This window comes from Elgaria multicarinata, chromosome 3 (genome assembly GCF_023053635.1).
Source record: "Elgaria multicarinata webbii isolate HBS135686 ecotype San Diego chromosome 3, rElgMul1.1.pri, whole genome shotgun sequence".
In the NCBI taxonomy this organism is placed as follows: Eukaryota; Metazoa; Chordata; class Lepidosauria; order Squamata; family Anguidae; genus Elgaria; species Elgaria multicarinata.
The window spans coordinates 25,615,207-25,628,829 of record NC_086173.1 but is presented as its reverse complement, the minus strand read 5'-3'; the positions used below and the strand labels follow the sequence as shown (position 1 = coordinate 25,628,829).

At 45.3% G+C, this 13,623-nt stretch overlaps 1 protein-coding gene across 5 annotated transcripts in view; it reads left to right on the top strand.

The window, feature by feature from the left end:
• AGAP2 (ArfGAP with GTPase domain, ankyrin repeat and PH domain 2) overlaps positions 1 to 13,623 on the top strand; it is a 135,812-nt gene that overhangs the window by 111,260 nt on the left and 10,929 nt on the right. For 2 of the 5 annotated variants that reach the window (XM_063119673.1, XM_063119676.1), the window contains exons 11-16: positions 258 to 411; positions 7,473 to 7,574; positions 7,705 to 7,851; positions 8,414 to 8,473; positions 11,264 to 11,415; positions 12,940 to 13,030. In XM_063119673.1, coding sequence (XP_062975743.1) covers positions 258 to 411; positions 7,473 to 7,574; positions 7,705 to 7,851; positions 8,414 to 8,473; positions 11,264 to 11,415; positions 12,940 to 13,030 — 706 coding nt within the window. The remainder of the gene's footprint in view (positions 1 to 257; positions 412 to 7,472; positions 7,575 to 7,704; positions 7,852 to 8,413; positions 8,474 to 11,263; positions 11,416 to 12,939; positions 13,031 to 13,623) is intronic. The other 3 variants (XM_063119674.1, XM_063119677.1, XM_063119675.1) reach the window with 2 other exon arrangements.

Below are 13,623 nucleotides of genomic sequence, written 5' to 3'. Positions count from 1 at the left end.
CTCTGAAGTTAACGCATCTTAGGAAAAGGCTTTCCATTCTTCTTGAAAGGACATTTGTCTCGCTTAGTTTGCCTAGGGGGAAAGTTCCAAGGGATTAGACTCTCTTCAAGTGGGAAGAGATGTTTATTGCTTAAATAAAGCTTTGTAGATTACTTAGCAGGCCTCGCTATTGTCTCCCAAGAAGGCAGTAGGTTTTGAGAAACACGACAGGTGTGTCCAGTCTTAGCTTCTTCTCCTTGTTCTCCGTGCCTCTCCAGGATTATATCCATAGCACCCATGGCAAAGAAATGGACCTGCTCCGTACTACCGTCAAGGTGCCCGGCAAACGTCCACCTAGAGCCATCTCAGCCTGTGGCGCCTCTTCAAGCATCAATGGCTTGGTTAAAGATGTGAGCAGCGTTGGAGACACCAGTAAGTGACTCGTGCTTATGTCTGGGGCAAAATAGAGGTGACGCATGGGAGAGCTGTGATCAGATTGCCTAACATTAAAAAAAAGCACAGCAAAACTTTAAAGCGCACTTGCAGGAGCAGGATTTTGATCAGTAACTGTTACCACCACCACCACCACCACCCTTAAGGATAGATTTTTCTTTCTCACACACAAACCCAAAAGATATCAGGGAGTATTAGAGATGTAATTTTGGGAATAACTTTCTTCACACTTCTTGGCCCTTTTTAGAATATCAGGTTTAGCATATTTATCAGTGGGTGCAGCAAATTTCATAGCAATTATCTCTGCTGTTTTGGGGGTTCTTTACTATTTTCAGTTCATTGTAAGATCTTTGTGTTTTCTGTAAATATGTAGATATGAATCTGACACCTTTAAATGTAAATTCAAAGGAGCTTATTATAAAGAAATAAGAACATTTGGCACACCTATTAGTGGTTCTTCAAATATTTTAAAATAAATTTCTCATAAGTACAAATATTAACAGTGAACTGGGTTCAAAACCCAAACATTTTAAGAGCAATGTTTAGTAGATTAAGGGAGCAATCCTATAGTCCTAGGAGAGTACCCCAGGACATAGAACAGAGATTTGCAACACTTGGAAATCCATTTTTTTTAAGCTCGGCGTATTTCTGCAGCATTTCCAGTCCAGTATTCAAGGGTGGACTGCATTGATTTTTTAAAAAAAATTCCAGGAAGATTTGGGGCATCTTATTCCTGGGTTCTGCATTTGTGCAGATTGTAATTTGTGCAATTACTTGGGAGGGGTGTCTTGGAATGTTTGCAAATGTTGTAATTTTTTTTAAAAAATCATTGCCGCTTTTGCACAGCTGCGCACGAACGCAGGTCTGCCTGTCCGCTATGCAGCGCAGCAGCGGCATATTCCATACTTGTCAAAGAACTTGTCAAAGTGTGACCCACTGAGAGGTCGAGAAACTGCCCACTTAGCAACCTGATCCTCAGGGTTTCAGGTGTTGAAGTGACCTTTGGGGGTACCCCCACTACCATTGCACATGTGCCTGAGTCTCAAGTAAGTGCTTTTAAGACAAATGTAACCTCCACCCACATTTCCTGGCTCCTAGTTGCAGCAATTGTGGCAGCAGTTCCTGAGCGAAGCAGGGAAGGGGAAATGGACAAGTTCTTTGACAGATCTACTCTGCCCACCCCAGTGCGACACCACACTGAGTTTCACGTGGAGAGTTCTCCCGCCAGTGCCTTTCCTCCCTGAGGACCAGCGATGCTGCTATGGAGGCTGGTCACATGATCCACCCAAGCAACATTGGTGGGCGGAATACCAACGGCTGTGGCCTCCTGAGGCCCTGCCATGCTGAAGTGGGGTTTCTTTGGCAGCATCCATACCATGGTGACAGTCAGACCTAAAGCATTTACAGGTCTGCCAAAGAAAGAATAGTGTGTGTGTGATTAGTGTGTGTGTGTGATTACTGTTCATTAGTTCACACTCTGATACATAGTGTTTCTGTCATTTGCCTTTCTCTGCGAAACTACAGTGCCACTTAAGAAAGGCGGGGGGGTTCTCTCTCTCTCTCTCTCTCTCTCTCTCTCTCTCTCTCTCTCTCTCTCTCTCTCTCTCTCTCACACACACACACACACACACACACACACACACACACACACACACACCCTGCTTTGCACTACGATGTGGATGCGGTCACACTTTTGTTTAACCTTAATTAGTAACAGCCTAGAAGGGTGTAACAGATAGGATTTACAAAAAACAACAGACGGTGTGTTTACACTAAAGGCTGCTTCAGACATGATGTGTTTCCTACTCGGAAAGCACTTCCATAAGTTGGGGTTGAAGAGAGAAAAGCCCATGCGTCATGTGTGACAGTTGAATATCAATCTCTGCCACTGCATGTACACATGCTAGGAAGTCATGATTAGTTTACATGTACACACGGTGGATCAGTGTGACAGTTATATGCAAGTATCGCACGTTTTCTGAAATGCTTTCCATGCATGCAGGAACTCTGAAGTGATGTTACTGATATATATCCAGACAGAGGTATAGATATATTCTGCAGACACAGAAATAGAAATCTAACACAGAGTCAACCCCTCCTGAAAAAGTGAATAAAGTGGGGGCAGAAAATCACACACTAAACTATATTAATGCATCATAATCAAAGATATACATGACAAAGCGTAAGTACCAGATAACCAAATGTCTGAAACACATATTCTACATGAAACAGACTTCGGTTGCAATCCTATTAACACACCTACAAGTAAATCCTATGAGTAGACATATATAGCATCGCACTAGAATATCAAACCAGAGAGCCAGTGTGGTGTAGTGGCTAAAGTGTTGGACTGGGAGTCAGGAGATCCGGGTTCTAGTCCCCACTCGGCCATGGAAACCCACTGGGTGACTTTGGGCCAGTCAGACTCTCAGCCCAGCCTACCTCGCTGTTGTGAGGATAAAATGGAGAGGAGGAGGATTATGTATGCCTCCTTGGGTTCCTTGGAGGAAAAAAGGCAGGATATAAAGGCAATAATAAAATAAATAAATATAAACCATAAAAATGAGAAAAAGAAAAGTGTGATGTCTGGATGTTCCAAAGCACATGAATGCAGGCAGTATCTCCTGATGTTAGAATGAAACCTAATGGAAGTCAGATCCATGAGTCTGTTTTGAATTATCCTTATTCGTAGGAAATGCATCCAAATTAACTTCCAATTCGGATCCAGTTGGGATAGATGAATACAGACAATATCTTCCATATATGCTGGCATCTTTCAAAGGAAATGGAAATCCCTGTGGTTGATGGTGCTTGTCAGTTCAGGATGTTCAGTTTGCTCTTTCAACTGCACACAGTTTGCTGCTCGAGACAGGTGCCTTCTCCAAACTTGCTAGATTATAGCAGGAGTGGAGAACCTCAAGTTCATCAGAAAGCCCAGGGATGGGTGCACGGTGAGTGCTGCATCGTGTAATTGACGCAGTGACACTGCACACCTACCCCATGTCTTTCCGTGCATTTAGACAGCCCCACAGACATTACCCTCTCCTTCTCACAATCTCAGCCAATCAGCTCACACCTGCAAATCCACCATTCTCTCCCTGGAGATACTTACCAAACCATAGATCTATACCAGAACACAGTTACAAACATCATCATCATCATCATAATTTATTTCTTACCCGCCTCTCCACTTGGATCGAGGCGTGAACAACAATGATTATAAAACACATTAAAAACTGATTAAAAACATAGCATACATGATTAACCTAGAGTGACCTTTATAGTACGGAAACAGGAAACTGGGGAGAGAATGATAAAATCTAAGGGCCCCAGCAGCAGTTTTCCAACCACACACCCTTTTTTAGTGTTAGATAAAAAGCCAGCCCTTAAGGAAACCTACCACCACCACCATTCACTCCGTTGAGCATCTTCTCAGGGCCTCAAAAGCCAGAGAGGGGGCAGCAAAGGCTGGGCTCATGGCAGTGGGTACACCAAGCTTGACCCCAGGAAGCCCCATAAACTCAGTATGGACAGACGTGTAATGTCACAGTCAACCCTGTCTCATAGGCCGCACTTTCCATTGAAGTCAGTCACTTGTTTCCACCATAGGGTGTAAATCTCCATCCCACAAGCCTACACAGTTTGTGACCCAGCAGCACAGCAGCTACCTTTGGTGGCCAGTAAGGTTCTTGACATTCCCTTTCCTAACTTCTGCAGTCCAAGGCAGGCAGCACAAACAGAAATTTTTCTTGCAGCCTTGCAAGTAACATCTCAATGCTGCCCCCCAGACATCTCTTCTCCCCAACCTACCCACATATACCTACCTTAGGCATTTGTACCTAAAAGTCCAAAGAGCCAACATGGGTAAAGCTCCCCTGCTTTGTTCCCTGGACTCCGTTTCTACCACAGGTGACCAGGCAAGTGACTATTTGCAAGGCTGGCTTATTGAGCACCTGATTAGTTGCCACATGCGGCTGGTGGGTCCCAAATTGGGCAGCTAGGTAATTTTAGATGCTGGACTTGTGGTACAATCCTCTGCATGTTTAGACAGAAAAAGGTCCTACAACTCCCAGCATGTCTCAGCTCATTGTGTCTAAGCATGCATAGGAGCATTAAGCATTACAAGGGAGGTACCCTTTAGACAACCACGTTGTGAAGCATACAGCTAACATTTAGCTTCCCGCTACTCAACCACCATTCCATGCTTTATATCTCCTTCTATATTCTTTATATGTTAGAATAACAAGAACAAGAACAAAACTGTTTCCCTGATTTAAAATCATCATCATCATCATCATCTGAACATGTACAGCTTTCTAGTTTAAAATCACTCACAGCACCATCCTGGCTACAGGAATAAAATGGAGTTTGCTTCTGCTGCCTGATTCCCTCATCACCTACTACTGAAATTGGGCAGGCCTGCTGTCAGAAGGGATATCAACTCCAAAGACAGGCACCTTGACTGCTTTCTCCTCTGGCACAATTACAGCTAATGAATTCCACAACATATTTGGATTTCCCGGCCCACGGGTACCACTGCGTACCTTCAACTACTCTGTGAAAAATGCTATAATCAAAGAAAAACAAACTGAATTAATTTGATGGATTTTAGCTTGGGGTAAATTGCTTAACTTATTAAATCAAATCAAATTTTGTGCGGAAACTCCTTGCGGTGCTGCGTTGAATTGGAGCTTTGGCTAAAGAGAATAAATGTTCAAGTTTAATTCACAAACCTGGAGAGCTGCGTATTCCCTCTAGCTCTAGACCGTGTGGAAATTCTGCATAACATGATCCAACAGTGACCCCCAGAGGAGGTATTGTTCAGTAGCTCCTGGGATTTTCCTTGTTTGTGGAACGCTAAGGCTGAGCCTAAATGCCCAGTAGTAGTGGAGGTGATGCTCCTTAGAGCTGCAGCCCAGCGGCCACCAGTTTCCACTCCCAGAATCCTCCCTACAGTAGGGACTTCTTCATATAGCATTGTTCCGTTGGCCAATGAGACGCGTGCTGCCACTGCCATCGGAAAATAGGCGGTGGCGGGCAGCAACAAGGAAAAGGAAAAGGGCAGCAAACCAGAATTGTTTTCACTTCTCCATTCCCTCCCCACCCTTGAAATGTAAAGATTTTTACTTACTTTTTACTAACTGCCCCTTGCCAGACAATTACACAGCAGTGGGGGGAATTTGGACAATTTGAACTTATTGGCATGGTACCGAAATATACGGTCAGTGGCAATATCAGAAAAAATAACTCATGACTTGCTTTTAATCCAAGGAAAACAGAACCACTATCTTTTTATGCTATATTGTGGAGATTTATTCAACATACGTCACAACCAGACTTACAACAAGACATTTCAGCTTTGAGCATTTTGACATTATAACAACAAACGGCACACTTATTAATTAGTTTATTTGTTTATTTAGTTATTTGGGGGGGTTCCTCCCTTTTTTTCTTTTCTTTCTTTGTATTATCCCCCCCTAAAATTGTATTAATTAATTTTATATAAAATTATATATAAAACAGCTGTTTAGACATCAATTGTTAGGGGACTGATCAATTTTTGGTTACAATTAAAATAAATTAAAAAATTCAACAAAACAAACACCTCTCCATCCCCCCCCCCCCCCGCAACACTTTTGAGCTAAAAGTATGTTCAAGAAAACCTCAAGTTCTGTCCCAGATAGGTTGGCCATTTATGCAACGCCAACCAAAAAAGGAGGAATTGCATCACCAAAAAAGAGGTGCAATCTGCATAACATTTGCATATTTAACATGTGCAACATTTAGACATGATGAGTATAATTTAAATAGAAATACGGTACTGTGATCAAGTGAGCTGTGTCTGCTGCCTGAGTGCTCGTTGCTAATGGTCATCTTCAAGGCCCGTCCCTGCTCTCCCGTTCAGGTCCTTTATTTTGGAACTGCACTTTAACTAGACACAGCCTTTCAAATAGAGGACATCTGCAAATAGAAGACCACTGCCTGCTCCCTAAAATAGAGAAATGTCCTCTATAAAGTTGGACACATGGCCACGCTAGCCCTAGACACTCTCGGATTTCTGGTTGGTTCAGAATAATATATTATTATTATTATTATTATTATTATTATTATTATTATTATTATTATTATACTCCGCCACAGCTCGGAGTGCCTTTTACCATCTTCGGTTGGTTCGCCAACTACGGCCTCTCCTGGACAGGGATAGCTTAACCACGGTGGTACAGGCATTGGTAACCTCAAGATTGGATTACTGCAACGCGCTCTATGTGGGGCTGCCCTTGAAGCTGCTCCGGAAGCTGGAGCTAGTGCAGAATGCTGCAGCTCGGCTGTTGTCTGGAGCTGCCCCTTTCCAGCATGTCACTCCTCTGCTGAGGGAACTGCACTGGCTGCCTATTCGCTACCGAGCCAGGTTTAAGGTTCTTGTACTTGTGTACAAAGCCCTAAACAACTTGGGACCAGGATACCTGAGAGAGCGCCTTCTCCCTTACCAACCTGCCCGGTCACTGAGCTCATCCGGGGGCATGCTCCTGGTAGTTCCACCTAGATCCATCCTCTGATTGGAATCCACCAGGGGAAGAGCCTTCAGCGTGGCGGCGCCCCTCCTGTGGAATTCTCTGCCTCTGGAGGTCAGGCAGGCGCCAACCTTGTACTCTTTTCGGCGCCTCCTGAAAACATCTTTATTCCAAGAAGCCTTTCTCTAACATGCAGCCTTGGATTACTGTTATTGCTTCTTTTAAATTTTGTTTCAACTGTTTTTATTCTGTTTTTATTTTCATTTTACCTTGTACACCGCTCTGAAATTTTTCAATGGGGAGCGGTATATAAATATTCTAAATAAATAAATAATAATAAATAATAAATATATATATATATATCCTGCTGCTCCATTGAAAAAGACCTCAGCTAGGAGATCTGAGGAAAACCTCTGTTTAAGACTTGAAAAATACTGTAGGCAGCTAAAGTAGACCCCACCTGGACAGATGTATCAGAGTTCTGTTGAAAGCACCTTCCTAAGTTCATTCATTCTTTTTTCTTGGCAGCTTGCCCCAGTCCAGGTCTGCTGAATCCTCCAACCGACCCGGCACTCAAACTCTTAGGCAAACCTGAGCGTCTGCAGCGCTCTGTGTCCTCCTCCAAGGCTGGTAAGTTTAGTGTGGGTCCAGAAACCCCCAGGGAACACAGAATATGCTGAGGATGGCTAGGTCCCTCTGCCCCACGGAGAAGGGGCTAGAGGCCAGCCATGTGATCTCTTTCTCCCACCTATTTCCGCAGAGGTGGCCATGGCTGCAGAAGGGCTATCCAGTCCTGGCAGCAGTGGCAAAGACCCGCCTCCATCCCCTATGATTGACAGGAAGAAACACAGACGGAAGAAGCTCACGACACCTTCGAAAACCGAGGGGTCAGCAGGGCAGGCGGAAGGTAAGAAGCAGCTGTCAGCCATCACGCTTTGTCTTCAGACCCGAAGGCTGAAAGAGGTTTTGCACCCCTGACAGTCCTTAAGACGAGAAAAACGGCACGGGAATGGGCAAGGGGATTCTGTGGGGGGTGATATCACTCTAGGCTATGAGGAGGCCCTGCTGACCCCAGTGGGGTCTGTGGAAGGCAACACCCTCCCCTGCTGAGTCCAGGAGAACCCTTGCCAAGTACATCCGGGCAGCCCACTCCTCACCCCTGTCTGTCAGCTCCGTCTGCACTAAGCAGCTGTTGCAAAAGCCTTTCATTTCCACTCTGAATACGGCTTCCCTGTCTGCCCCCTTGCCCAGTAAGGGGTTGCCCTGCCTCTCACGGCTTTCTCCCTCACTGCCCCCTCGCAGCGCTTCACGCCTCCACCGCCACCCTGTTCCCTGGGTCTGTGGGTTCTGATAGCCTCTGCTTTTTTTTTATTCTTTTTTTCCCTCCTCTGAACTTTCTCCCCTTTCTTCTTTTCCTTCCTCTCTTTTTCTGCCTCTCGCTTCCTGCTTCCCCTCCGGACCCTCCGCAGCCAAGCGTAAAATGTGGAAATTAAAAACCTTTGGTAGTTTAAGAAATATTTATAAAACAGGTAATGAGCGGCGGTGCTAGGCTCAGGCTCTTTTTGTGCCGGGGTGCCTGTTGCATGCGGTTGTGCTTACGTCGTGACGTGCGGCCTGCATAGATGTCTGTCCCCAAAAGGTTTCCCCTGTGATCAAGACAATTTCCTTCATCTTCTGCCTTTTCTTAACAATCCTCCAGCCGGCAAGGGAGTATTAAACGTCCCTCCCTCCCCACACGGGGCACACAAAGATGGCTAAACTCCCAGAATTCCTTCATCTTGGCACTTCTCAAACTGTGTTCTAGGGAACTGAGATTCCTCAAAACCTTATCAGTTCCTCAGTGGGGAGATCAATAATGACAGAGAAGCCCTGAGAGTTTGACTGAAGGGTGGCATAGAAATTCTCTCAATAAAATACAGCTTGCCTGCCGCTACCATCTTCTCCTGCAACATGCAGCCATGGGGATTGTTGGGTGTGTTCTGTTCTAGTGTACTCTCAGTATGTGCAGGTCAACAGTGACAAATATGCTTCACACATACTGATTGTGTACCCTAGAATATGACCCCCAAATCCTCTGTAATTTACAGGTTGCTCGGCAGACAAGTCACTGCAGAAGGGGAAACCATGAAGGGGGAGAGTTTGAAAATCACTGCCTATATGGTTGAGTTTGTGGCACCAAACCCTTTAAATGCCTTAATTTTTTGTCCTTTGCTCCATACAGCCTGATAAAGATTTCTTTTATAAACTGAAAAATAGGAAGTGTGGGGGGGATTTGTTTGATTCACGTTTTAATGGTTACGTGAACCAATACGCAAACTGAAACACAGTTCTCTTCTGCTATTTGCACTTCTCCAATCAAAACATGCGTACGTAAATGTGCGTATTAGAAGAAGGTGCGCAGAAAACTGAGTATATTAGTGGAAATGGCATATAAAAATGCATTAGAGAAAATTGCTTGCAAACAATGTGTAAATGAGGCAAAATATTAGCACACAAAATTGCATACACATTTTCCACAAAAACTTCTTTTTGTAAAATAAATAAATGCAAATTGATGTGGAAACAGATGAAGCAGTCTTAAGATTAGAAAAAAATGGGAAATTGAAAGAAACCTAAATTTACAGATTTCTTCGTTTGCTTTTAGTTGGTCCTAATAAAAGTACTCTCTCCATGTTACTTTAGGGCAGCCTTTCTCAACCTGGGGTGCTCCAGATGTGTTGGACTGCATCTCCCAGAATGCCCCAGCAGCTGGCTGGGGCATTCTGGGAGTTGTAGTCCAACACATCTGGAGTGCCCCAGGTTGAGAAAGGCTGCTTTAGGGCCTTGACTTGAAAGCTCTGAAAAGATTCTAAAGGCTTGGATCCAGGAACCTCATTCTGCACATGGAAGGGTATCACTGGCAAAACGGGACTTCCATTCTGCCAATGGTACCCTTCTGCATTTGGAACGAGATTCCTGGATCCAACCCAAAATATTTATTATTCCTTATTTATTTATTACATTTTTATTCCATCCTTCCTCCAACGAGCTCAGGGCAGAGCATAGGGTTCTTCAACCGCTGCATTCCCATTTTGTCCTCTGCAGCCCAGAGTGCCTGGCTCAAGGTCACCCACTGAGCTCCATGATCTAGTGAGGAGTTGAACCCAGGTCTCCCTGCTCCTAGTCCGATACTAACCAGTACTTGGTTTTACATGGCATTGGATGCACTCTCAATTTCCATCCCACTGTCATCTCTGGTCAAACCACTCTTTAAGCACTACCCCCCCCCCCCAAAAAAGCACCCTTTAAAGCAAAGATAACGGTGGGGCAAAAAGTAAGAACCAATGGCCCTGTGGTTACCGCTTCTAGCTCTCGGGTGAGGGGGAATCTATGGCTGGCTTCAGCATAAGGGATGCCCAAAGCACTTCTAGCCCAGTGGATTCTGGTATTTCAGGACTCAACTCCCAAAGTTTCCCCCCTCTCCCAAATCTCTTGCCAAACCACTGGGAACAAAGGCAATTATTTCTGCTTGCCTTTCAGTCCCCAGAGCCAGATGTTGCCTGCAGACACTGCTTCTTCCTCTCCCCCACCCACATCCCTTCCTACTCCGGTCAAAACATTCAGCCAGCGAGGGAATTACAAACCCTGCCCTCTTGCCCAGGCGGGCCTCTTGGACTGACTGTCCCCAGGCACTTCCTCCTGCTTTCTCGCACGGCCATCTTGGCTGGTTCTCAAGAGACCAAACATGCCGTCCACAGTCAAACCAGGACTGGGACTGGGGAGACCTGTGTTCAAGACCCACCTCTGCCACGGGCCCACGGCATGGCCTCGGGTGGGTCTGTGGCACGCGCATCCCAACCTTCCCCCCCTGCCGTTAACATGGGAATGAGCCACTTACTTTACAGCGCTGTTGTGCGGGAGCAAGCAAACACAATGAAAGGTTGAGAGTGCTCTGCTTATTGAAAATGCTCTACAAATAACTTTGGCGTTGCAAATGCATTTGAATGTCTGTAGTGGCATATCTGAACGAGTGAAGCAGCCCCAAGAATGGTGGTAACCCTAACACCCTCTTATGAGCTCAGTTTAGGGGGCTACACTGGTCAAACAGTGCAATCTGTAGCTCCCTTCTCCCTACCATTCCCCACCACCACCACCACCGTTGGGCAAATGGGCATCCTCCCCCCACAACCCCCTGACTTGTCAAACCCCCCACCCCCAGGTGAACACAGGGAAGGAACCCCCACCCCCAGCATTGGTTGGAAAGCTATAGGTCCTATAGTAGTGGATGACTCCAGCCTCGGCTGTGGGTCTCGCCTGATCCTGCTCTTTCGCATCCACAGAGGAGGAGAACTTTGAGTTCATCATCGTCTCCAGCACAGGGCAGACCTGGCACTTTGAGGCCAGCAGCTTCGAGGAGAGGGACTCCTGGGTCCAGGCCATCGAGAGCCAGATCTTGGCTAGCCTGCAGTGCTGCGAGAGCAGCAAGAATAAGGTACAGATCGGTCAGGGGTCGGGGTGGGGGAACAGACGCAATTCCCCCCCAGCAATGATTCAGGCCTGTCTTTAATATTAGATACCTATGTAGCCATGATGATGATGATCATTATTATTACCATTATCCCATTCGTGGATGTGGCACCTTAGGTTGCATAGGCAACCTAGACAAGTGCCTCTGCTCCCAAGAAGCTTGCCATCGAAAACAGGGAATCAGGAATGCAGGTTGGAAGGAGATACGAAGGTAGAGGAAGCAGTGTGAGCAAATGTCTTTACACACCCTTGGTTACAGTTGGAGGTGAGGTCTAAGAGGATGTCAAAGGTAATGCGGAAAAGGAGAGGTGTGAAAGGAGGATGTGGGGTTGTAGTTAGTGGATTTCTTGCATCAGCCAGGGGTTGGACAAGATGACCTTTTGAGGACCTTTCCAACTTGAGGTTTCTACGTGGCACCACATACAAGTCAAGGGAGGGAGTTCCATGCAGCAAAGGAGGCAGCAAGAGAGAATGAATCGGCATTTGAGAATGCAGCAGACTATAGGACAGCTGAGGGTAGTAGGGTGGAGGCTTTCTGGGCAAGGATATAGGGCTTTTCTACACGAGGCTCATTATTCCCTACTCACAGTTGTTTACGGGTTCTTTTGCCAATGACGTGACCCTTCAGTTTCAATTCTGTGTCTAACCAGCACTTTCAGGGAATGTTTTTCAGAGCAGGAAAAATGCAGCATTTAATTGTAAAACTGAAAGGAAGAGCAATTTCCTCTTGTGTATTGGCATTATTCTGCTATGCCACAGTGCCATCTAGAGGTTATGTGGCAAAAATGCAAGAAAGGAAACACTCCTTTTGTAATACTTGGATCTCAATTCTGTGCTGAAACCAAAAGTGGCTATAGCCAATGAACAGCCCTGTGTAGAAAGTGCAAGCAATCAGAAAGTTGCATATCTGGTACATATTATCATTATTTACATAGCTCCATCAAAGTACATGGTACTTCACAGCATCAGCCAAAAAACAAAATAAAAAAGGTCCCTGCCTGGGAGCTTATGTGTCAAAGGAACAGTGGGAGAAGAGAAAAAAAGAGGATAAATGCATATATGGATAATTAGACGATATTATTGGCCTAGTTTCACTTCAATGGTTTCTTGGTGGGCCTCCCTGTACAGGGCATTCCATAAAGTGGGTGCCATCACAGAGAAAGCCCCGCTTTGTGTGACCCACCCTGTTAATCACATTTCAAATGTAGAAGGTATGTGGAGCAAAACAGTATCTCCAGTGGCAGCCCTGTGGGATTTGGGGATGGGACTGGGATGCGAAACAAGATCTTCTCAAAATTTTTGAAGAGAGGGTTTTAAAGGATGAGCCAGGAGGTAGCTGACCCCACTCGACTCTGTGAAGCCTCCCTAAGGACTGGGGGAGGAGGGGGTGGCAGCAGCTTTCAAGATACTTGGAGGCTACAGCCCTGGAACGAGGCTAGCAGAAACGTGCGCGTCCTACAGCTCATGTCTCTTCCTACCACCCCTACAGGCTCGGATGGACAGCCAGAGTGAAGCAGTGGCCATTCAGGCCATCCGAAATGCCAAAGGCAACTCTTTGTGTGTGGACTGTGGGGCACTGAGTAAGTCTTTCTCTCATGTATGCAGGAGGGATCCCAAGAACTCCAGGGCTTTTCTGAGCCATCAGTAGGCCTTTATATGAGGGATGGAAGTATTGGAATGGGGTGGTGCTGCCATTTGGCAATGCACAGCTCTGGTCACATAGAGAGAGAGAGAGAGAGAGAGAGAGAGAGAGAGAGAGAGAGAGCACAAAAAACAATCACTTCAAGTATCTCACCAAAATTCAATACTTACATCTTCCAGATTTCAGTACGTAATAAAGAAAAAATACAGCTGGTTGTACAGCATCTAGAAATTTATCATTCCAACATGTTTGCCGTTAAGATCCACTTTTTCATAACTCTTTCTGCATCCTATTTACTTCCCCTTGACTGCTTTTAAACATAGTTATTTTAGGCATAACGGTAATATACCCTATTTTCAAATACCAATCCATTCTAGATGGAAGCATTCGATTTCTCCTAGTAACTCATTATACAAATCTTAGTTGCCATTAATAAATCAGTTACTAATTCTAAATCATAATATAACTGTTTTTCTTCAAATAACATAAAATCACTTGGATTAATTTTTAAAAGGCTATGACATTTTTAAT